The sequence below is a fragment of the Schistocerca serialis genome, chromosome 2 (genome assembly GCF_023864345.2).
Source record: "Schistocerca serialis cubense isolate TAMUIC-IGC-003099 chromosome 2, iqSchSeri2.2, whole genome shotgun sequence".
Lineage (NCBI taxonomy): Eukaryota > Metazoa > Arthropoda > Insecta > Orthoptera > Acrididae > Schistocerca > Schistocerca serialis.
The window spans coordinates 19972487-19997089 of NC_064639.1; the positions used below are offsets into that span (position 1 = coordinate 19972487).

The 24603-nt window shown below is 43.7% G+C and overlaps 1 protein-coding gene across 1 annotated transcript in view; it reads right to left on the bottom strand.

Annotated features, from left to right (window-relative positions):
- LOC126456740 (uncharacterized) overlaps positions 1–24603 on the bottom strand; it is a 181533-nt gene that overhangs the window by 140197 nt on the left and 16733 nt on the right. Inside the window, exons 2-3 of the mRNA XM_050092485.1 lie at positions 12963–13264; positions 3513–3714 (exon numbers count right to left, since the gene is read on the bottom strand). Of these exons, the coding sequence (XP_049948442.1) occupies positions 3513–3714; positions 12963–13234 (474 nt within the window). The 5' untranslated portion in view covers positions 13235–13264. The remainder of the gene's footprint in view (positions 1–3512; positions 3715–12962; positions 13265–24603) is intronic.

The window sequence follows — 24603 nt, forward strand, 5'->3', positions numbered from 1 at the left end:
CTCGGCGGCACGATGACTACCGAATGGTGTGTGAAGCTTTTAGAAGATGATTTCAGCCCCATTATCTGAAGTTACCCTGATTTCGACAGGATGTGTTTCGTGCAAGATGGGGCTTGACCCCACTGAAGAAGGAGAGTGTTTGATGTCCTGGAGGAGCACTCTGGGGACTGCATTCTGGCTCTGGGGTACCCAGAGGCCACTGACACGGGCCTCAATTGTCCGCCATATTCTCCAGATATGAACACGTGACTCCTTTTTGTGGGACTAAATTAAATACAAAGTGTACAACAATAACCCCAAAACCATTGCTGAGCTGAAAACGATCATTCAGGTGGTCATCGGCAGCATCAATGAACCGACAATTGAGCGGCTCGTGCAGAATTTTACTATTTGTCTGCAACATATCGTCGCCAATGACGGCAGGCAAATCGGACACGTTATAACCTACATCCGAATGTCTGTAGTGATGTTTACATGTTAAATAAAGTGTGTGCATGCCGTAGTTTGTAACTAATTTGCATTTTTTTTTCATATAGTTCAATAATTGTCATGCTGTATAAATGCAATAAATGCTAATTAAGTAAGGAAACTGTTTTTCAGATCACATAGATGAAAACTGTTGATAATGATAGTAATATTCTTTAATGGAATAGTTGAGTGATACATGTGTACTGGAATTGATTGTAGTTTGACTATAAATGTGTAATGTAGAGGTTGATTTTAGAATATTAAATTGGTTGGTTGAGAATTATCAGGTGATGATACTATGGTGAAATAGGGTCCTCGTGAAATGTTGAAAAGAGTGGAGAGTGGAGAGATGAGAGATGATGATGATGATGATGGTGATTATATTTTGGCCTGAATGGAGAGAATGATATTAGGACTATGGAACTTTATATTATACTGTTATGTTTAACAATGGCAAAGAGTATGTAAGGTCATTATATGATACATATGCATCGTATGTTCCATGACTCAGTTTCCACAGTTTATATCACAGAACAACAAGCACAAATACAGGTCTCAACAATTATGGTGTTATTGTAAACAATAATGTGTACTAAGCTTTCAACTGCAATCCATAAAGAGCATGAATCACTGTGATGAACATGCTGGCACAAAGTACCTCTCTGCAGTAATTAAAAAAAAGTATTGAGTAGTTGCAAGAAAATTCTCTGATACTTTATGAAATCCCCTGATATTTTGCAGTTGCATGAAATTCCCTGATAATTCCTTATATTCCCTGTTTACAGGCATCCTAAAATAGTTACTTCATGTGCGAGTTCCAAGTATTTCTACATGATCGTGAAATAAATGTACAAGCGGTCTAATCTTACTGATTCAGTGACATAAACTACAACTTGTTCATGAAAAAATACTTTCACTTTCAGTTCACTCCACTGAAAGCAAGAGAATTTAAACATATATGTCATACACGAGAAGCATATATTTCTATTGTCAGTTCTATGAGAGGTTATCTGTTATTATGATACACACTTCCCTTAACATTACAGCTTTGTACGGAGTCTAATGATTCGCACAATCTTACATTTCAATCAACTTTCGAATACACAAATATTTTTGTAAATGTAATCACTTTTGCCTGAAAATCAAATGTGTTTAAGATTCTTTCAGTCTGTAGTTCTGGTATAACAACACTTACAGAATTTGTATCTTCTGTGTGGGTAAACAGTTTTATTGCTTTTGATGCCTGTGTGGTTCCCTCTTCAGCTAGGAGGCTTATTTCACTCATTCATGTGACTGGAAGGTTAGTAAAGCAGACGTCACAATGTTGAGTAGATGTACAACATCTTTCTACAAAAGGTCACGTCTTCTGCTGTTTACTAATAATTTTTTCTTCTTAAAAAAAAAAGTTATTCTTCAAAAGATATCTGTAGCTTACAAGAAAATTGAAAATAAATTTTCCCATACTTAGAGGAAGCTTTTGACAAAGTTGATTGGAATACTCTCTTTCAAATTCTGAATGTGACAGGGGTAAAAAACAGGGAGCGAAAGGCTATTTACAATTTGTATAGAAACCAGATGGCAGTTATAAGAGTCGAGGGGCATCAAAGGGAAGCAGTGGTTGGGAAAGGAGTGAGACAGGGTTGTAGCCTCTCGCCAATGTTATTCAATCTGTATATTGAGCAAGCAGTGAAGGAAACAAAAAAAAAATTCGGAGTAGGAATTAAAATCCATGGAGAAGAAATAAAAACTTTGACGTTCGCCGATGACATTGTAATTCTCTCAGAGGCAGCAAAGGACCTGGAAGAGCAGCTGAACGGAATGGACAGTGTCTTGAAAGGAGGATATAAAATTGAACATCAACAAAAGCAAAACAAGGATAATGGAATGTAGTCGAATTAAATCGGGTGGTGCTGTGGGAATTAGATTAGGAAATGAGATGCTTAAAGTAGTAAATGAGTTTTGCTATTTGGGGAGCAAAATAACTGATGATGGTCGAAGTAGAGAGGATATAAAATGTAGACTGGCAATGGCAAGGAAAGCGTTTCTGAAGAAGAGGAATTTGTCAACATCGAGTATAGATTTAAGCGTGAGGAAGTCGTTTCTGAAAGTATTTGTATGGAAGTGAAACATGGACAATAAATAGTTTGGACAAGAAGAGAATAGATGCTTTCGAAATGTGGTGCTACAGAAGAATGTTGAAGATTAGGTGGGTAGATCACGTAACTAATGAGGAGGTATTGAATAGAATTGGGGAGAAGCGAAGTTTGTGGCACAACTTGACTAGAAAAAGGGATCGGTTGGTAGGACATGTTCTGAGGCATCAAGAGATCACCAATTTAGCATTGGAGGGCAGCGTGGAGGGTAAAAATCGTATAGGGAGACCAAGAGATGAATACACTAAGCAGATTTAGAAGGATGTAGGCTGCAGTAGGTACTGGGAGATGAAGAAGCTTGCACAGGATAGAGTAGCATGGAGAGCTGGATCAAACCAGTCTCACGACTGAAGACCACAACAACAACAACTGTTCCGTTTCGTACATTTCAGGCCCTTATGAAAGTAAGGCATTTAGTGACTGCCGATATTTATGGCACCACACACACTTCCTATTGCAAAAATTATATTACAAGTCAGTACAAACTATTCTCACTCATCCGATACTGTATCCAGAGGCTCAGCTTTATGTCTGCTCAGAGTGCTGCTGGTGGCAGTATATAACAGAAATGAGAAAGTGTGCTGTGACTGTAGTTTTGTTTCCAGCTGTGGCGTTTACAGAGGCTATGGATACAGATACTGAAATTCTCTGACAGTTACCAATTTCAGAAATAAATATGCTGATACTTTACTAGTACAAACTGTAAAGTGGTCGATTTTGAACCGTAAACATCAGAAAATTTACACACCGTGTCCACTGCCTTTCCACGATGCCCCTAATGATCTAATGAAGGCCAGGGAAAATTTGTGTATCTCCTGAGATGTGAACAGCTGCCCTGCGTAACCACTGGCAGGTTTACTTACCTTACACTTTAAAAGATGTGACACTTACCGAGTAGGTGAGCTTCTGACTGGGATGGAGGTGCAACTCCGCGAGCCTCGGGCAGTGATCGCAGAGCTCCTGGATGACGAGGGGGTTGACATTGAACCACATGCGCACTATACACAGGTTGGGGATGTTTCGGAAGATCTCTATTGCTTCCTGCTCGTTCCCACCACCCTTACGGTCATCCAGGTAGCACTGCCACAGGGCCCTGCGACACAGTAATGTGTCGATAGTTCATTCGCAAATAGTATCTCTGACAATTTGCAAACAGTGTGTAGTAACCTATTTTAGCATGTATAATTGAAGCTATGCTCTCATAAAACCAGAAGTAAACAGATAAAAAAATTAAATGGCAACAAACACAGACACAAAAATGGAAGAACAAGAACAACACTACCTCTCAGAGCTACCGGTTCCTTCACGTGGCAATAGAACGAAAAGATCATTTGAAGTACCTTTATCTTTACAGTTCTGTACCTCAATTGCTAAAAGCGGAAGCCCTTACTGTTTCACTCTATTGTCCAACTGTCTGTCTGTGTCAGACTGTTAAAAACCTTTTTTTTTTTGCAATGCGTAGTCATATCCACTTCAAATTTATCTCACATATTACCATCTACCGTCCCTCGGTGAAGAAAAAAATTTAACCCTCGAAATGGCGTGCCTTCGCATAAAGTGCACCGATCGCAAATGATATTGTTTTGTTCTGTTCCCTAGTTTTACAATTTGAAGTCCATATCTATTCCTTCACTGTTTCTTCAGCTAACACAGTAATAAGTTGTGTTGTCGTACAGCCGAAAGAGCAGCACTAATATAAAATAAACAGCAACCTAGATGAAAAAAAATTACGATTCAAGCAAGAAAATGCCCAGATTCTGAGCCAGCAGCACGATCCCACAATCGGGCAGTTACCTACGAGATAATTAGTAATCAAGTGTGGGTCGCACGGACCTGACCCGACTGTGCCGTTTAATGCTTCGAGTGGGCCATCACTGTGGGGTAACACTTGTACGTGGCAACAGCATGACACGGAGGAAGTTTTTCTTTTATTATTGTTTAATTAAACAGTGATTTAGCTCATATAATGTAAGTTTATTTTATCACTGTTTAATAACACTAAGATTAAACTCTGATTTTGCACATACACGTTTACCTCAGTAACGTAAAGACAACTATTCGTCACATGTGTACAAAGTGTGCTACACACCCACTGGAGCAATAAACTTCTATGTCAGTGCAATAAAAAGATATGGCCATTTACGTTGCAAGTTTGATACTCACAAACTTACTCATCGAAACCTATAGGATGCAGAATCATGGAATTTTGCATGAAGCAAGTTTTTACAGCACAACCAAAGGAAAAAACTCCAAAAATTGTTAATTTGCAATTATATCACATGAAAAACATTTTATTTGTCTCTTGTTATCAGACAGACTGACTGTCCACAATCTGTTAAAATCCCTTTTTCTTAGATATGTGTACACATATCAAGTTGAAATTTGTCACACCTTAACGTCTACAGTCCCTCGGCAGTGTGAAGAATGTAAGCTTCTAAGTCAATGTAATCCAAAGATTTATTATTTATTACATATTATTACAGATTATTTACATCACAAATTTTGATACTCGCAAACTCGCTCATTAAAATTTAGGGTACTCCTCATTGACGTAGAGTTATGAAAGTTGGCAAAAAGCATATTTTCACAGCATAAATAAAGGGAAAAAAAAGAAAATTATGGATTTGTAATTTTGTTATATGAAAAATATATTTCTTTTGCCATTTCAAACATGAAATTAAAACATTCCTGGAAGTCTTGGAATCTCTGGGACTCATACCTTGCAAGTATCAATGTCAATACCAGGCACAAGTCACTAATATTCTAGATTGATAAATGAATAAACTGTTTCATATACATAAATAAGTCTGTATGGAACCCTCAGTGTCCAAGTCCTACTCTCATCTGGTCAATTTATTCTTTCATTTCACCTCGCTGTGCCAATGCAATTTGTGATTTCATTTCACCTCGCTATGCCAATGCAATTTGTGCTTTCATTCCACCTCGCTATGCCAATGCAACGAGTCCCTCGTTTCGACTGTGGTAATATACACCACTCCAGAGGAGTTGTGTGCCCCTATGTCTTCCAACAAACATATCATACTTGCAACCGAAAATTATAAAATGTCATAGGCAAGAGTACAGTTATTGTTTGGGGTTGTTAAGTTATATTTGCACGTGACGAATTCTATCAAAGAAAGACATCTTCCGAGATGGGGTGGCGGTTGTAGCAGCTTTTTGAGAGGAAATATCTGCTCAGACACAGAAACATAAGATACACATACTGCCATCCTTAGAGGTGCACCGAGTTCCAAAGCATAGGGAGAAACATTTTAAGGTTTTTAAGGAAAGATATCCCCATTATCCTGTCTGAGTCTCAGTTTGGGCATAATATATTGAATCCAGGAGGTTTAATTGTATATGAGTTGGCATGATTTGTGAAGGAAGTACATGTGTTATTAATGCTCAACATAGGTCTTACTTGTGAGCTTTCAAACCACAAAATTGCAATTTTGGGTGATGTATGATTAATTATAGATGAGCATAAGAAGAAACTTATTTTGGAAACTACATAATCCTTCAAGAAATGGCTAGGATACTGTCTAGTTCGAGGGTTGGGCTAACTATATTATCTCAACATTGTGAATGGAAAATACTTTCTAGGAATAGTAGAAAAGTGCATTGGATAATCGGATGACGAATTGAATCAGGATCTGGGGTCACATCACGTGACGAGTGAAGAGCCCGAAGAGTTCTCAATCGGCGAAAGCGTCATCGTATAATTTGTCGTGATGGAATGTCATCAGAGACGTTGCAGTACACTTTCACAGCTGAGTAGCCACTGCAGTGTCTTTGGTCCACTTTAGCAGCAGCCAGAGGTAGGGGGGACTCGTGGAGAGGGGAATAACAGCTCCAATAGCACGGGTGGTAGTGTCCGAGGCTTTGCCGATGCCCTCTCGACAGAGGGGACAAAGTGGTAGAGTGCGTGCAAAATAACGTGGCTGATAAATGCGCAATCGGCACGGCACGGATGGAGGGGCAACAGTGATGGGGGTTGCAGGCACGTACTGTACGGGGAATGCCGAGCAGTGGAGGGAAGTGCTGTTCTAAACTAAATTCTACACTCACATTTTTTGTAAGTATTAAGTGGAGCCTCTCGGTGCCCACACTTGTATAGTGAGCATTCAAAAAGATCTACTGTCACCTCTGCTTTGGTTAGTGTCTAGAAAGAATTCCGCTGAAAATGCAAAAAAAGCAGTGATTTGGTTTTCACCAGGCTTTTTAGCCATTTGTAACTTTTAGAGAAGCATCATGTCTTGCAAGTTTTGAGTAAAACCTACACATTTATTCTCCTCACTTACATGCTGTGCACATGCAGCTGCAAGAGAATTCTGAAACTGTAGTTTTATTAATTGAGGAATTGAAGAAAAGTAAAGTCAAGTCAATAGCTAATGAAAAAGCACATCCTCACTACAAAAATAAATGTGTAATGTCTTCACTGATGCTGTTTCAAAACCCAACGGCATATCTCGTTTCACCAGCTATCGATGGCCCTTAAGAATTACACTCTTTCGTCAAAAAAGTCTGTAGTTAGTGGAAATAACAAGGTAGATAATGAAGTTTTGCACAATATCCATTTGGAAAAATATTCTCCTCTTTGTTCGCTATCATTTGCCGACAACATTTCAACAACTGAAACTGTTTGAAAAATATGAGGAATGTTGCGGGTTGCAAAAAAGTGTGCTACACCAGATCAATTTTTTTCAGACTGGTTACAAGTAAAGACCTACACCAAAGTCTAAAGAAAAATTCAATACGTCAGCTAAATTTCATACATGGCTACATATTATGCAGTACGGCCCACACGCAAAATCATAGCGACCCCCAGTTTTCATTACAAACTTTTTCGAAGTTCGTGCAATATCACAATAACAATGACCAACAATGAAATGATGGGCACATCATCACGAATCTGACATAAAAGATATATTTAACACAAAAATGCAAGTTTTTTACCAAACAGTCTCTGTAAAATCGTTTGAGAAAGACTGCAGGATGTGGACCTCGGTTCTGTCATCAAAGCGTGTTGCCGACCGGACAAAATGGGGCAAACAACATTGGCCTTCCTTTGCAAACAAATGAATGAACTCACCCTACATATTGGATGAAAACTGATCATTAAGCATCAGCCACCATTCGACAATGACCAGGAAGTGGCAAATCACTAGAAAGTGGTCACTGTCAGAGAGACTGTCACGTAGCAATCACTGTAGCAAGTCCATCAGTTTGGGGAAGAGAGCGCAAGGTCGACAGCTGAAAAAGTGCCACAGGCAACAATGATATGGTTAGGACAGCTCTCTTTGGCAAGAGACAGATCAAGACTGGAGAGAACCTGGTCAATCAGAAGGCCCCTACCAGATGATTTAGTACGAGGGCTATCCACAAAGTACATTACGTTTTGGAATTAAAAATAAATAAAGTATTGGAAAACTTTTTTATTATATACAGATGAAAGCCACACTTAAATACTACTTTTCTACATAGTTGCCATTTAAATTAAGACACTTATCGTAGCGATGGACGAGCTGAGAAATTCCTTCATCGTAAAATTCGGCCGCCTGCGGCTTCAACCACGTGGTTACCTCTTCTCGAAGCTGTGCGTCGTCATCAAAATGCTGCATAGCCAACCATTTCTTCATTGCTAGGAATAAGTGGAAGTCGCTCGGTGCCAGGTCAGGACCGTACGGCGGATGAGGAAACAACTCCCACTTAAAAGATTCGAGAACTTCACGAGTGGCATTTGCCGTGTGGGCCCGGGCGTTGTCACGAATCAGCAAGAGCTTTGAGCCCAACTTTCCCCTGCGCTCGTTTCGTATTGCTCTTCTGAGGTTGTGCAGAGTTTGGCAATACCTTTGAGAGTTTACTGTAGTGCCTCTTTCCAGGAAATCCACAAAAATCACACCTTTTCTGTCCCAAAAGACAGTCGCCATCACCTTCCTTGCCGACATTGTCTGCATGCATTTCTTGGGTTTTTGAGGGAAATTTGTGTGCCCCCACTGCATTCACCGCAATTTTGTCTCACAGTTCACACGCTTAACCCACGTTTCGTCACCAGCAACGATGCGATCGAGTAATGAGTCGCCATCTTTCTCGTAAGCGTCCAAAAACGTTAACGCTGCAGCCATTCGCTGATTTTTGTGAATCTCTGTCAAGATTTTTGGTATCCATCTTGCGAAAAACTTGTGGTAACCAAGCTTTTCGGTAATGATTTCATGCAACAAACTTCGTGAAATTTGTGGAAAACTCATAGAGAGTTCCGTTACTGTGAAATTACGGATTTTCACGGACCGCGGCATCGAATTTTCCGACAAGTTCGGCAGTCACTATGCTGGGTCTTCCTCTTCGCTCTTCGTCGTGAACGTTAGTTCGGCCATTTTTAAATATTATGACCCATTGACGCACTCCACCTTCAGTGATTATGTTGTCCCCATACACTTCACAAAGCTGCCGATAGATTTCTATCGGTGTACAGTTTTTTGCAGTCAGAAACTTCACACTTCGCGGCATTTTCAATTAACGCTGAAATTTCAAACTGTCACAGTAACTCAACGGAGTACAGCACGAACCTCTAACTAGCACGGCAGGATGCCGACTGAGCGGCTGAATGTAGGAGGGAAATGGCCGTGTGTGGGGAGTGGTTTCTGAAGATGTGTACAGGAGCAGAATGGGGAAGAAAATTAGCTATGCACATTCAAAGGAACTGTCTCATAGTTTGCCTCAGTAGATTTAATGAAATCGTGCAAAGCCTGAATATGGATGACTGGAAACAGTTTTGAATTGTCATTGTCCCAAGCGTGAGTCCCGTGTATTGCCACTGGATCCTTTCATCCGTTGGTAGTGGTTCTGGTGATAGTGATGGTGGTAATAACAATTATCATCATCATCACCATCATCATTACTAGCAATACAATATTAATAATAACAATATATGAAGCAACAGTATCATGAATATACATCGACAGCAATACTGAAGCAATTGGATTCTAAATAATACACGAAAAAATCTGTTCGTTCATGTTATTCTACTTTGTATAGTTTAATATCAGCTGTTAGTCACATTTGGTTTGGGTCCCACACACTCGAGTAATGCTCTAAGATGGATCGAATGATGTATGTAAGCAATATTATTTGGAATTTGATTGCAATTTCCCAGTGAAATTAAATATACCATCTGCTTTACTTCCAATTGCCTATGTGGTCACCCCATTTCAGATTCCCACAAATGGTTAAAGAAGTGTTTGTACGAGTTGAACGATTCCAATAATAACTCAGGGATGTCGTACTCGTAGAATACCACATTCGTGTGTTTTCTTAAGTACGTAATTTTACTTTTCTGTACATTTAAAGAAAGGTTCGAATATTACGAAATCTTGAATACAAATGAACGAACAGTACTGGTTGCAAAACTGGATTTTTTATTTTATTTCTCCTCCAATGATGCATTTAACCTTATACAAGGCATGTTCAGATTGATCTATGAGAAAAAATACAACCTTGCATACAAGTGGCATGACCGTGATTTAGCAGAAAAGCCAGTAACAGTCAATGCATTAAAAGCCCAAAAAATTTAAAAATATATAAAAAATAACTTACTGATACAGAAGATATTAAATACACGGGCAACTGGGCCTAAAACATACGAAAGACCCAGTAGGTAGCTGCCCACATTTTTTTGACAAGGCCTTGCGTGGTGTCCTATAAAACACATTACCGTAAGAATAGCTGAGATGTATTCAAAAACAAATGACCAGCTCAGTCTGACAAGAAGTACATACATCTGCATAAATATGCAGCAGATTGCCTTTTCAGATAAGCGGCACCGTCCACGTCTACTAGAATGGGCTCGAGCCTACACAGATGCATCACGCAGTAAATACGTAGCAGCCACAGTTGCTCACACTTCATGTACTACTGAGAAAAGAAATGTACAAATAGAAACGGCTAGCATACACAGCCCACAGCAGGTGGATGGGATTGTGATAGGTTTCCAGATTTATTCACAAAGAGAAACATGACAAACACTAAAGCCATACAAAAGATCTTGCTTACAATTGCAGGTAAAATGTTTATACAAATTGGTCATAGTAAACAAGGCTAAATATCTTTTTAAAAATCAGAAATTATAAAAGCCTATACTGCTGTAATGTAAACGAATAAAATCTGCACAAGGGTACCGAGAGAATTTATTTCTCAGTGCACCAGGCAGTATTATGGCTAAAAATTACTTCATGCACTTTCTTCTCCTTCAGTCAAAACTAGGTCACAGACATGCTAAATAGTGTCATATTACAGTGAGTAACCTCAGAAAGTAAGACAGAATCAAATATAGCCTATCTGGATGCTAATAACTGAGTCATAATACACTGACGGATAAAAAAATCTCGACACCCAGTGTGAGTTGTCCTACATAAATGAAAGTTGGAAGGCGTGTTTGTATATCTGAAAGATGTCACCTGTCCAGACTTCACACCAGTCGCGTAGCAGTGGCACCAGTGACGCCACTGTGAGGATGCGAATCAGATTTGCTTCAGACACGCACTCTAACTGTTGTGAGCTCTAGGTACCTTCGAGATCGGACACGGCGGGTTGACGTCAGTCACGAAAGGCTTAAAGACGACAAGGATGTATCGACACCTCGGTGAATTTGAGTGAGGTCGTGTAAGACGGCTACAAGAAACTGGATGTTCCTTCTGTGGTATTGCAGAAATACTCGGCAGGAATGTAGCCACTGTACACTGATCACTGGCAGTGGTGGTCGAGAGAATGTACAATTGGGAGAAGACCGCGCTTCAGACGACCGTGTGGCACTGCCGAGGGGAAGGCCGTCGTGTTCGGTACGTGCGTCTGCAGCACCAATTTGAGCAGCACAATGCCACGATGAACTGTTACAAATTGGTTAGTTCGAGGACAGCTGAGAGCCAGACACTGTCTCACGTGCACTTCACTTACCTCAAACCACCACCACCTCCTCCTGCGACTTTAGTGTAGCCAAGTGTTGTCTGATCGAGCTGATTCTGCCTCAGTGCTCGACCTGTTGTGCTGCCATTCGTGAACACCATTCCAGAAGGTGTTTTCCAAAAGGATAACACACGCCCGTATACCGCTGTCGTAATCCGACAGGCTCCACACAGTGTCGACGTGTCGTCTCGGCCTGCTCGATCGCCACACCTTTCTCCGATCGAGCACGTACGGGACGTCACGAGATGACGACTCCAGCATCGGCCACAAACTGCATTAACCACCCCCGTGTTGAGCAGCCGAGTGCAACAGGCGAGGAACTCCGTCTAACAAATTGGCATCTGGCACCTCTACAACACCACGAACGCACGTTTGCGTGTTAGAAATTATACTGGTGGTTACACCAGTTATTAATGTACCGGCATTTCACATTTGCAAAGGCTTCTCTCTTGCTAAGATTAATCTGTGATCTCGAAATGTTAATCAGTTAAATATGTTACCTAGACAGATGTATGGCCAAAATTTCATTACTCTACAGTAATTAATTTTCGGTGCTGCGATTTTTTTCCATCACTGTATTTATGACCCCAATGACAATCCTATTTTTCTCCACAACGGTCAAATATTTTCGAGTTTTCGATATATCTAAAGGTGTTAGGAATTAGAGCATCCCAGACGATGATACCGTATTCGTCCAAGGCACCTATACTGTGACAATCAGAAAGTACTTTTCGTACGTCACAGCCCTCAAACAGGTGGCCTCTGTCACTGGGCGCAATGGGTGGGTTCAGTTTTATTAAGTATTCCCAGATTTTTTACACATACCGTATGCTCGTGGCAGAACTCACCTCAGTTGCTATAAAACACGATTCCGATTGTAATTTTTTTGCGAGAAGTGGCATGTTTCGTTCCAGCTGAACTGGAGCTGAATTTAAACTGTCCCTCCAGACCAGATCGTTCACACTTTTCTAAAACTCCATCGGGATAAAAATGAGGGCGAGGATAAATGAACAGATACACGCTCACATACAAACCTAAAGGAGCAAAATAGAAAGGTAAAGAGATTGCTATACACACTGGCTCATAGGTGGCAGAGGGAAAAGGATTAACGGGGAATTAATAGCATGCACACATACCAAGTGCCTCTACCACATCTACCCAACACTCTCTCAATCTAACAAATACAAAAAAAAGGAAAACAGTATTCTAAAACTGGAATACATTTTCGGTTAAAACCAGATTACTCCAATGAGTTGACCTGACAGTATGTTTAAATGCAAAGTTTTCAACGTCAACGTTACAATATAATAAATAAAGGTATCACCCCACAATATTTTTTAAAAGCAGAACAATTCGCGTTTTATGTATTAGTAGGTTTCTTACCCAATATTGAATTCCCTGTCAGCCCACAACTTGGAATCTTGAGACAGCTTTTTCCAACGACGGCACACGTTCGGTACCACATCCAGTAGATCGGTGAAAGCCACGTGGGACAAGATCATTAGCAGCAGTTCGTCTGGTAAGTCATTGATGCCCGTATGCCACATCACGCTGCCTTCAGCGGGCACGTGGCGCCTGCCTCTGTAATTGCAGCCTGAGGCCATTTTGCTGTCGGGTGGGCCTTCAGCCCGCGGCGAGGTGGAAGGAGTTGTCATGTGGATGTCTGTCAGATATGTTCGCAAGCGCTGAAATAAAACAAAATGAGTTATAAACCTAGATTCATACGAATCTGTGGATTTCAACTGCTGGCAACAATGTTAGTGAGCTGATGCTGTTATTCATTGCACTATCACTTGACAGTTTTTTTGAAATCATTTCTTACAAGTGAAAATCGTAAGTGGCGAGTTAACAGTGCGATACCATGCCGACAGAGCGTTGACGTCATTTATGTGACAGATACAAGGCTTAAGAACCAAGCGGGTGACGTTACTAGGGAAAAAAGGATAGCAAAATAAAATATCACGAATTAACAAGTTCTCCACTAGATCATAAATGGTTTTGGGTAGAGAATCTTGTTCTTACTAATGACTTAAACACAGTAAAAACTTACACGAAGATTGTTCCCCTCAACGAAATGCCACTGCCAATAAACCCACATGGATCCAGTAAACAGAAAACCTACGCCACCACCAACAAAAACGGAACAGCACACAGCATGCAGGAGAACAGATGTGGAATATGGAAGATAGGAGACGAGTTATTAACAGACTTGAAGCTGCAATACGTACAGCACTTGCTCGTGAAACACAATTTAGAGTCCCGATCCAGCAAACAGTTTTAGTCTGCCAGGAAGTTTCAGTTAACAACATTATGACATTATATGCAAAACTTACGACCAAAGTCTAAAACAAATACCGCATTTATCCGGTTATAAGACGAGGTTTTTCCTAGATCGGTTGTCCGAGAAATACAGGGTCGCTTATATTCGCATATCGAGTAACTGCTGCTCAGGTCAACGTTTTTACATTGTTTAATAGATGAATGTAGGGTCGTCTTATATTTACAGATGAAGCTTTGTCCATTGAGGTCTCATATTCATAAAAAGGTATTTTGAACGATCCCGAACGGTAGTGTGTAGAAAAAAATGCTTGCGTTCAAAGAGAAAGGGATTTATCGATATGCCGAAGCACTCGATACAATATTGACTTTCTCGATCAATCACGTGACATTAGACTCGTCGTGCGAGCGCTAGGGATACGCGAGAAGCTATGTACTAGAAACTACGACAATCAAATGATCTGCTTAAAACCTGACAATTCTGTGAAACGCCCGAGGAAATAACATTCAATTCTATCAACTTAAAAACTTCTATTGTATTTGAACAGGTTCGTAATAAAAGTTCTCATACATATGGATACTGTGGTGTCACCGCCAGACACCACACTTGCTAGGTGGTAGCTTAAATCGGCCGCGGTCCATTTAGTACATGTCGGACCCGCGTGTCGCCACTGTGTAATCGCAGACCTAGCGCCACCACCAAGGCAGGTCTCGTGATACGAGAGAGCACTCGCCCCAGTTGTACGAGAACCTAGCTACCGACCAGATGTACGAAGCCTTTCTCTCTCATTAGCCGAGAGACAGAATAGCCATCAGCTAAGTTAATGGCTACGAACTAGCAAGGCGCCATTAGCCATACAGTGATTGTACTTAAGGTCTCCTGTGTATCGTCAAGATCGATGTACCACCATGATTGAGTAAAGTTAAGTATTAAACCTGCTCCGTACTTTTCTTCCTAACATTAATTACGTATCCTGTTCCAGTACTTCACGCCCGTCTGCGTTAGTCTAGCTTGCCTTTTCAGCCATCTCAACTTCACGGTGTCGGCCCAGCTACCGACACAACATTGGCGACGAGGGAAAAGAGTTCTTTCTGATTGCTTACATTTAATTGTGTCATGGCTTCGCCACATTCTCCAGATGTACTGTCCGAATTTTATCGCTTGCAGAATCAGCAGACGCAGGCGTTACTGGATGCCCTTGGACAGCTCGTCCAGGGTCAACGTACCATTCAAACAGATGCGGCCGCCGCCGCTTCTTCGCTACCGCTGCCACTAAACGCTGTTGCACCTCCCTTTCGACCATACGTGGCAGCCGATGAGACCTGGCACGAGTGGTCTCGCCAGTTCAACTTTCATCTAGCAGCCTACAGAATTCAAGGTAAAGAGCGGCAGCCGTTTTTGCTTTCTTGTGTCGGTGTGTCCACATACCGTGTGATAGTGAAATTGTTTCCCCGACGCGACGTAGCAACTCTGTCCTACGAGGAAATTTTGTCTGCATTAGATGCCTATTTCAAAGAAACAGTTAATGTGGTTGCAAAACGGTATACGTTCTTTCGTACAAAACGTACGGCCGGTCAAACTAATAGGGAGTGGGTAGCACATTGCAAGGACTTACTAGGGACTGTGCCTTTGAATGTGACTGTGGTCTTTCTTATTCAGATACAATGGTGCGTGATGCAATTGCACAGAACGTTTCTGATGTTCGCATACGGGAGCAAATTTTGAAACTAGTTAATCCCTCCCTTCAACAAGTGATAGACATATTGGATAGACAGGACACACTTGACTGTGCTCAGGAATCTTTTGAAACTTCGCCAGCCGTGTGTAACATTAACCGGCCCGCTGGACGCGCTGCGCGGCCCGGTAACCGGGCCTCGCGCACGTCCGCACAGCTGCCGCCGCGCGCTCAGCCACGTGTGCCGCGCCAGCCCACACATGTAGTGAAATCGTGCCCGCGGTGTGCTACTCGACATTCGCGTGAACATTGCCCGTCACGCCAAGCTATTTGCTTTTTCTGCAATAAGAAAGGACATGTTCAAAGTGTTTGCCAGAAAAAGCTCAGATCAGACAATCACAATCATTCCAGGCCCTTTGCTTCGCGCCGGAATCGAACCAAGGACACTCAGGCTCGTGGCCCTTCGCCTATGGACATTCATGTCGTTAATTCCACTTCGTCCAGTGACACTTTCTCTAACAGTGCCTGTGATCGTCCCACAAAAACTGTGCGTCGACGTCGCCGGAAATCACGTCAATTAGCAAGTGATTCTGTACCAGTGTCTATTCAAATTGCACAAAACAGCCGCTTTTGTCGTCAGCAGAACAATAAACTTTTTGTGGACTTAGACTTTGAAGGCAAAGTGATACCATTCCAGCTCGATACCGGAGCTGCAGTTTCATTGCTCAATCACGACACGTACAAACAACTGGGCAAACCTCCGTTGCGTTCCGCAAATGTTAAGCTAACTACATATTCCGGACAGACAATTCCTGTGTTAGGACAGTGCAGCCTTCTTGCAACATACAAGGGACAAACAAAACTTGTGTCATTTTACGTTCTTCGTTCTTCGTTTTTCTTCTGCAGTGAATTTGTTTGGTCTCGATTTATTTCAGTTGTTTAACATGTCTATTGTAAATCAGGTCCTATCAGTGAATCAGACTGTGCCTACAGACGGTGTTTCTCGCTTATGTGACGAATTTGCAGATATTTTTGCACCGGGCTTAGGTTGCGCTAAAAACTATGAAGCACATTTGGAACTGGAAGGAAACGCGCAACCGCAATTTTTCAGAGCGCGCAATGTTCCCCACGCATTGCGTCAGGAGGTCGCAAGAACATTGCACAATGTAGAATCACAAGGTGTGAGTGAATGTGCGCAATGCCTTTTCTCTTTCAGCTCCGCTTCATCGCGTACGCCGTACAGGTGTTCCGTTCGTCTGGACGACGGAATGCGAACGCGCCTTTCGCCAGTTGAAATCGGCGTTGCTTTCTAATACTTGCCTTACGCCATTCGATCCCCAGAAACCCCTTTTGTTGATGGTAGATGCATCGGATTTCGGGATCGGTGCTGTGCTTGCGCACAAAGTTGGCTCCCATGATCGCCCTATTGCCTTTGCGTCCAAATTGCTCTCGTCTGCGCAAAGAAATTATTCACAGATAGAGAAAGAAGCTTTGGCTCTCGTGTTTGGTGTTACTAAGTTCCATGATTTCTTGTATGGTCGTCACTTTACCATCATCACAGACCACAAACCTTTGACATCGCTTTCTCATCCAACCAAGCCTGTACCTCCACGTACAGCGCAGAAATTCATTCACTGGTCTATTTTCCTCTCGCAGTACCGCTACGATATCTTGTATCCGTCCACTGCTAAGCACGGAAACGCCGATGCGTTGTCCCGTTTGCCTGTTGCTGAGGATAAAGCATTCGATTCTTCCGAACTTGCTTGCATGTTCATTGATTCGGAAACCGATGAAGTGGTCGAATCGTTTCCGATTGATTTTCGTCGTGTCGCTACAGCCACAGCTGCTGACCCTGTCCTTGCTACTGTTTTACGTTTTGTTGCTACGCAATGGCCTTTGTCAAAGTCTCGGATCGAGGATCCGTTGGTTCGCCGATTTTTTGCTCACAAGGAGAGACTTTTTGTTCGACGTGGTGTTTTGTTGTTGCGTTCTGATAATGATCAGTCCAGAGTCGTGGTCCCACGTTCGTTACAGTCCTCTGTTTTACGGCTTCTTCACCAAGGACATTGGGGTATAGTGCGAACGAAACAACTTGCTCGTCAGCACTGTACTTGGTTCGGAATCGATGCTGCGATTACGAATATGTGTTCTTCGTGCCCGGCGTGTGCCGAACAACAGTCCGCACCACCGCGGAAAGTCTTTGCGTGGCCAAAAGCCACTTCCCCTTGGCAACGCTTGCACATTGATTTTGCTGGTCCATTCTGGAATGCTCGATGGTTGGTTCTGGTCGACGCCTTCAGTAATTTTCCTTTTGTTGTCCGGATGTCTTCCACGACGTCCTCCGCCACCATCCAAGCGTTGTCTGCTATCTTTTGCATTGAAGGTCTGCCGCAGACTATTGTTTCCGACAATGGCCCACAATTCATGTCCGCAGAATTTCAGTCATTCTGCCAGGCCAATGGTATTCAACATCTGACATCCGCGCCGTTTTCGCCTCAGTCAAACGGTGCCGCTGAACGATTGGTCCGGACTTTCAAGTCACAGATGTTGAAATTGAAAGAGTCGCATTCTCGGGAGGACGCCTTGTTGCTCTTTTTGTCTTCGTATCGCTCTCAGCCCCGAGATGGTCGCTCGCCGGCTGAGTTGCTCCACGGTCGTCCTCATCGAACCTTGATGTCTTTGCTGCATCCGCCGCATCAGGTTCCTGTGCAGCGGCAGACTCCTGCTTTTGCTCCAGGCGACGTTGTATTTTATCGCAACTATCGAGGTTCACGGCGTTGGCTCGCAGGGCGCATTCTTCGCTGCCTCGGCCGCGCGATGTATTTGGTTTTGGGGGCCTCTGGTGAGGTGCGTCGGCATCTCAATCAGCTGCGCCTCTGTCGTCGCTCGGGTTCTGCCGCTCCCCGTCTGCTTTCAGCGACGGTGCCGTCCGGTCAGCGCCATGGGGACCCATCTACTGGCTCGCCTCATCCCCAGGTGTTACCGACGATGCCTTCCCTTTTGCCCCATGGCGACGCGCCGCCGCCGCCGCAGCAGCAGCAGCAGCCGCCGCCGCCGCCGCCGCCCGCATTCGACGCTTCGTTGCAGCCGCCAAGCGCCTCCCTGGGTCACGCGCCGCCGATCGCTTCCCGTGACCAGCTGTCCTCCGCCATGGAACTCCCGCCCGCTCCGGACCACATGACGTCATCGCGCGTCGGCTACCCCGACGCAATGGAGGTTGATCCTTCGGTCCCTCCTGTCTCTTTACGGGCGCATACACCGCATGTTGACGTGCACCCTGGACTAGTTTTTCAGGCGTTTCCTAGCTCCCCTCGGACCGAATGGCCGGGTGCGGGTGGCACAGCCTCGCCTGTTGTTAGGATCCCCACCTCATCGCATACGTCAACATGTGGTCCTCCCCACGGCGGGCGGAAGCCTTATCACACGACCGTTCGCCGATTTGCGGGGGAGGAATGTGGTGTCACCGCCAGACACCACACTTGCTAGGTGGTAGCTTAAATCGGCCGCGGTCCATTTAGTACATGTCGGACCCGCGTGTCGCCACTGTGTAATCGCAGACCTAGCGCCACCACCAAGGCAGGTCTCGTGATACGAGAGAGCACTCGCCCCAGTTGTACGAGAACCTAGCTACCGACCAGATGTACGAAGCCTTTCTCTCTCATTAGCCGAGAGACAGAATAGCCATCAGCTAAGTTAATGGCTACGAACTAGCAAGGCGCCATTAGCCATACAGTGATTGTACTTAAAGTCTCCTGTGTATCGTCAAGATCGATGTACCACCATGATTGAGTAAAGTTAAGTATTAAACCTGCTCCGTACTTTTCTTCCTAACATTAATTACGTATCCTGTTCCAGTACTTCACGCCCGTCTGCGTTAGTCTAGCTTGCCTTTTCAGCCATCTCAACTTCACGGTGTCGGCCCAGCTACCGACACAACAGATACTGTATACACTCATCTATGTTGCTTTTAAAGTAAAGGTAACATTCAAACGGGAAGATGTTCTCCTTCGAAAACCATTACTTGATTCTGAACCCAAGTCAATATTTTGTTTATGACAAACTATAACGATTTGCCGCTTGGGTTGCAAATGAGAAATTCGCTCGATGTTCACGATGTGGCGACGTCATTTATCCACTACGCCAAAAACAGCGGGTGAAAGCTGCAGCTGATAGACATTTATCTTTGCCGTAGTCAGCTTGGTTACGAGTTGTATATTCTTGTTAGTTTTTGATCTGTGCTTGGAAAAAAATGTTATCTCATGAAAAAGCTGTTACTTCATAAAATATAAAGGCTCCCATAGTGGTGACCCCGAAAAATCGTAGCAGAAGCATAAAGAAAATATATGTACCGACGAGAATAATGAATTCAGAGACAAAAGCATGGTGCAGTGGAATCAAGATTGAAGACTACAGTCTGTTCGACCAAGGATCGCGATCCACGCCCTTTGATTCGCCACAAAACGGAACGACAGATGTTAACGCAAAAGATGGGAGTACCTACGCGCGACACGGAAATGTTAAGCTTTCCGCGTTCTGGCCGACGCGCCCCCAGCTTTGGTTTACGCAGGCTGAATGCATATTTCGGCAGCGTGGGGTGTCTAACAACATTGACAAATTTAATATAGTGGTTTCACATCTAAATTTAGAAGTGATAGAGCAAGTAGAAGAAACCTTGTTGCAACAAAATTACTTTGTGCTAAAGGAAGCTCTCATACAGCATTATACGTTGTCACCAGATTTGCGACTACAAAAAATTTTCGCACACGAAGATTTGGGCGACAAGACTCCGTCACAAGTACTCAAAGCCTTACGTTCATTAGGCGGCCCGGAACTCCTACCTGAAGAGTCTTTACGTCTAATATGGCTTCGTAAACTTCCTGCCAACATCCGTGCCGTCATGGCAGCAGAAACAGACTTACCATTGCAAGTCTTAGCAAAAAAGGCAGACAGCAATGCAAACACCTTAACCGAAGTTTCTGCGTGTTCCGAATTCAACTCCAGCCAGGATAGAGGCCCAAGAACGTGTAGTGTGATGGAATCTGACGTCAGTGAGCCAGGAACATGCAATAATACTCCCCAACAGCAGTGCTCATCGACCGAACCCACCATACAGCAACTGGCAGCACAAGTGGCAAAACTCAACGTGCAAGTAACTTCACTCCACCAGCAGCTACGAAGTCGCAGTTGGAAAAGACGAAGAAATGATATCCAGCAGGATTTGATAGATCAATGATGCTGGTACCACAGACGCTTCGGTAACACTGCCCGTCAATGTATTCAACCCTGCAGCTACCCAAAGTTAAGGCGGGCGTTAAAGGGCGCTAACGTTCGTCAACAACAACATAGGCGCCCGAGTCATAGCGTGATTCAAAGAGGTGAAAACGCCACAGTATCTGCAGTCAACCAATCACACCGATTGTTCGTGTTGGACCTCTCTTCAGGTGAGAAGTTTCTGATTGACACAGGTTCAGAAGTCAGTGTTTATCCAAGAAAGAGAGGTGATATACTCACGACAACAACGCAACATGTGCTGACTGCGGCAAACAATTCCAGAATATCTACCTATGGTGAGAAACAGTTGGCATTACATCTAAATTCCAACTTCCATCCAAAATGGACTTTTGTGGTTGCTGATGTGCCGAGCCCTATAATTGGGGCGGACTTTTTACGGAACTACCGACTTATGCCCGACCTGGTTTACCGTCGTTTGGTGACAGTTCTCACAGAAGGGATATTGCCTACTGCGTCTTCCGCGTCGGTTCAAGTACAGTGCGATGTGCCCGTGTCTTTCCGCACGAAGATTTCCGGCTCCTCTACCGCGTCATCCGCGTCGGGATATTGTGATACGATGTCGTATCGGCAACTAACCGGGGCGCACACGTGTGAAGACAGCCGACAGTCTTAACGATTCGTATACTGCAGGCAATATCAGGGCACTGTCGGAGGAATCACTTTTTCGTAAACTGCTTCAAGACTTTCCAGCACTTACCGAACCCGTCAACGCAACCAGGAAATGCAGACACAATACTCAACACCACATCAGCACGACACGAGGTCAACCCGTTGCCTTCCGCCCGCGGCGTCTGCCTCCAGAGAAGCTGCTCGCGGCGCGAGCTGAGTTCGACAGACTTCTAAAAACAGGTATTCTAAGTAGGTCTGATAGTTCGTGGGCATCTCCAATTCACATGGTCCGTAAAAAAGACAATTCATGGAGAGTGTGTGGAGACTACAGGGCGCTCAATGCCCGCTACCCAGTACCCAATGTGACTGATTTTAACAGTACGATTAGCAATGCCAAAATATTTAGTGTGATTGATTGCACCAAATCATTTTCCCCGATTCCCATGGCTCCATCTGACATTAAAAAAACAGCAGTTATCACACCATTCGGTTTGTTTGAGTACAATTTTATGCCATTTGGCCTCAGAAACGCTGCCCAAACATGGCAAAGATTCATGCATGAGGTGCTTCGAGAATTACCGTTCGTATTTTGTTATATGGACGACATTTTAGTATTCTCTGGTTCTGCATATCAGCATGTCGAACATCTGCGGCAGTTTTTCCGCCGTCTGACACAGTATGGCATAATTATTAACGAAACAAAGTGCAGGTTTGGAAAACGCGAGGTTAAGTTCCTGGGATATTTGGTTTCAGCAGCAGGCCTGTCACCTTTGCCTGAGCGGGTTGAAGCAGTACAACAGATGCCCCTTCCCACAACTTACAAAGGACTTCGCAGATTTTTAGGCATGCTCAACTATTACAGACGTCACTTACCTAAATTAGCTGCCGCCCAAGAGCCACTCACAACGTTACTTGCAGGTAAAAATACAACAGGAAATCGTAAAATTCCATGGAGTCCAGATGCTGAAGCAGCTTTCCATGACTTAAAGAAATGTCTTTCTCGGGCAACACTACTGGGACATCCAAGATTGAGCGCTCCTTTAGCGCTCATGGTTGATGCGAGCCAAACAGCAGTGGGTGCAGCGCTACAGCAAGAAGTTGATGGCAGATGGCAGCCGCTCGCATTTTGCTCTAAAAACCTGACTCGACAGCAGCAAAAATGGAGTGCTATTGACCGTGAGTTGCTTGATATTTACTTAGCCATAAAGCATTTTCGCACATCTGTCGAAGGGAGACACTTTGCAATTTTTACCGATCACAAGCCGTTAGTAGCTATATTTCGACGAGACACAGAGCTCAAGTCACCACGTCAGTGCAGGCAAGTCGAGTACATTGCACAGTTCACAACTGGCGTGCGTCACATTTCAGGAAAAGACAACCTGGTCGCAGATTGCCTGTCTAGGAATTGTGCCAGTTTAAATTCAATTCGTTGGACCGAGTTAGCGTCTAAACAACGAGAAGATCCTTTCTTGCGCCGTCTAATAGAGGAACAGAGAACTGCGCTGCAGCTCAGACGTGTGTCTGTCCCAAATGTTCCAGACGGAATTTGGTGTGATGTAGCAAAAGGAAAGGAGCGACCTTACATACCAGAACAATATCGTCGCGAGATTTATAGTGCACTACATAACATATCACATCCAGGAGTACGAGCTACAGTCAAGTTAGTTTCCTCCAAAGTAGTGTGGCCTGGAATACAAAAAGATTGTCGTGCATGGGAGCGTGGATGCCTGACATGCCAGCGTAATAAAATCAGCAGACATGTCTTTGCACCTATTGCTGACTTCCCGACGACATCTGCAAGATTTTCACATATACATGTGGACACTGTGGGCCCGCTATCATGTTCTTCAGAACAACGCTATTTGCTCACAATCATTGATCGTTTTACCAGGTGGCCAGAAGTAGTTGTAATACAAGACATTTCTGGGGAGTCGGTTGCAAAAGCACTGTTGCATTCATGGTTCTCCAGGTTTGGCGTTCCGCAAAACATAACAACAGATCGCGGAAGGCAGTTTGAAAGCCAACTTTTCCATGAACTTTTACTACTGTGCGGGTGCAACCACCTACGCACCACAAGCTATCATCCATCTAGTAATGGAATGGTGGAACGACTACACCGCACGCTCAAAGCTGCATTAATGTGTAGTTCCACGTCATGGCCTGAAGCACTACCGCTGGTCCTACTCGGATTGAGAACGGCCGTGAAGGAGGACTTACAATGCTCTTCCGCAGAATTGGTTTATGGCGAGCAATTGAGGGTTCCTGGAGAATTTATCGTTTCAGCATCTACACAGCCGTTCGCCCCTGAGCTATGCACGCAATTCGCGAGACAACTCAGCGTTAGAATGAGAAACATCAAACCCACTAACCCTGTCAGACATGGAGACCGGAGAGTGTTTGTACATAAAGACCTGCAAGCAACGTCCCACGTGTGGCTTAGGGATGATACGGTGCGCCCGCCGCTTGTTTCGCCTTACTCTGGACCATACAGGGTAATCACAAGAGGAAGCCACAGCTTCAAAATCGATAAGGATGGTAAAGAAGAGAGAGTCTCAATTGAGCGGCTTAAACCTGCTTACACCGAAGAGGGTACACTCCTTCCTCGGTCTGCAAAATCACCCTGAAACGTGGAGGCCAAGGAAACAGCAGAGAGTCTCGCCGAGCTCTCGGTTTCAGAAGAGGACAACGAAGCAGCAAGTGCAGAACAGGAGCAGCCATTGCCTGCACCAGATGTTTTCACGAGAGCTGGTAGAAAAGTCAAGTGCAAGTTTCCCCACATACCTGGTGCACCCGGCTTCAAAAGGAGGGGGGCTGATGTGGCGACGTCATTTATCCACTGCGCCGAAAACAGCGGGTGAAAGCTGCAGCTGATAGACATTTATCTTTGCCGTAGTCGGCTTGGTTACGAGTTGTTAGTTTTTGATCTGTGCTTGGAAAATAAAATGTTTTCTCATCTCATGAAAAAGCTATTACTTCATAAAATATAAAGGCTCCTATAACGTATTAGAATACCGCGGAAAAACGTTACCAGCATTTAATCAGTTTTGGAGCAAGCTGACGAAATTCAGACGAAACGAGAAAGAAAATTAATCCAGAATTAAAAGTCTAAAGAACGAAATAAATCACATTAGACTGATTGCAGTTGTTATCGCAAGAATAAATTACAGAGG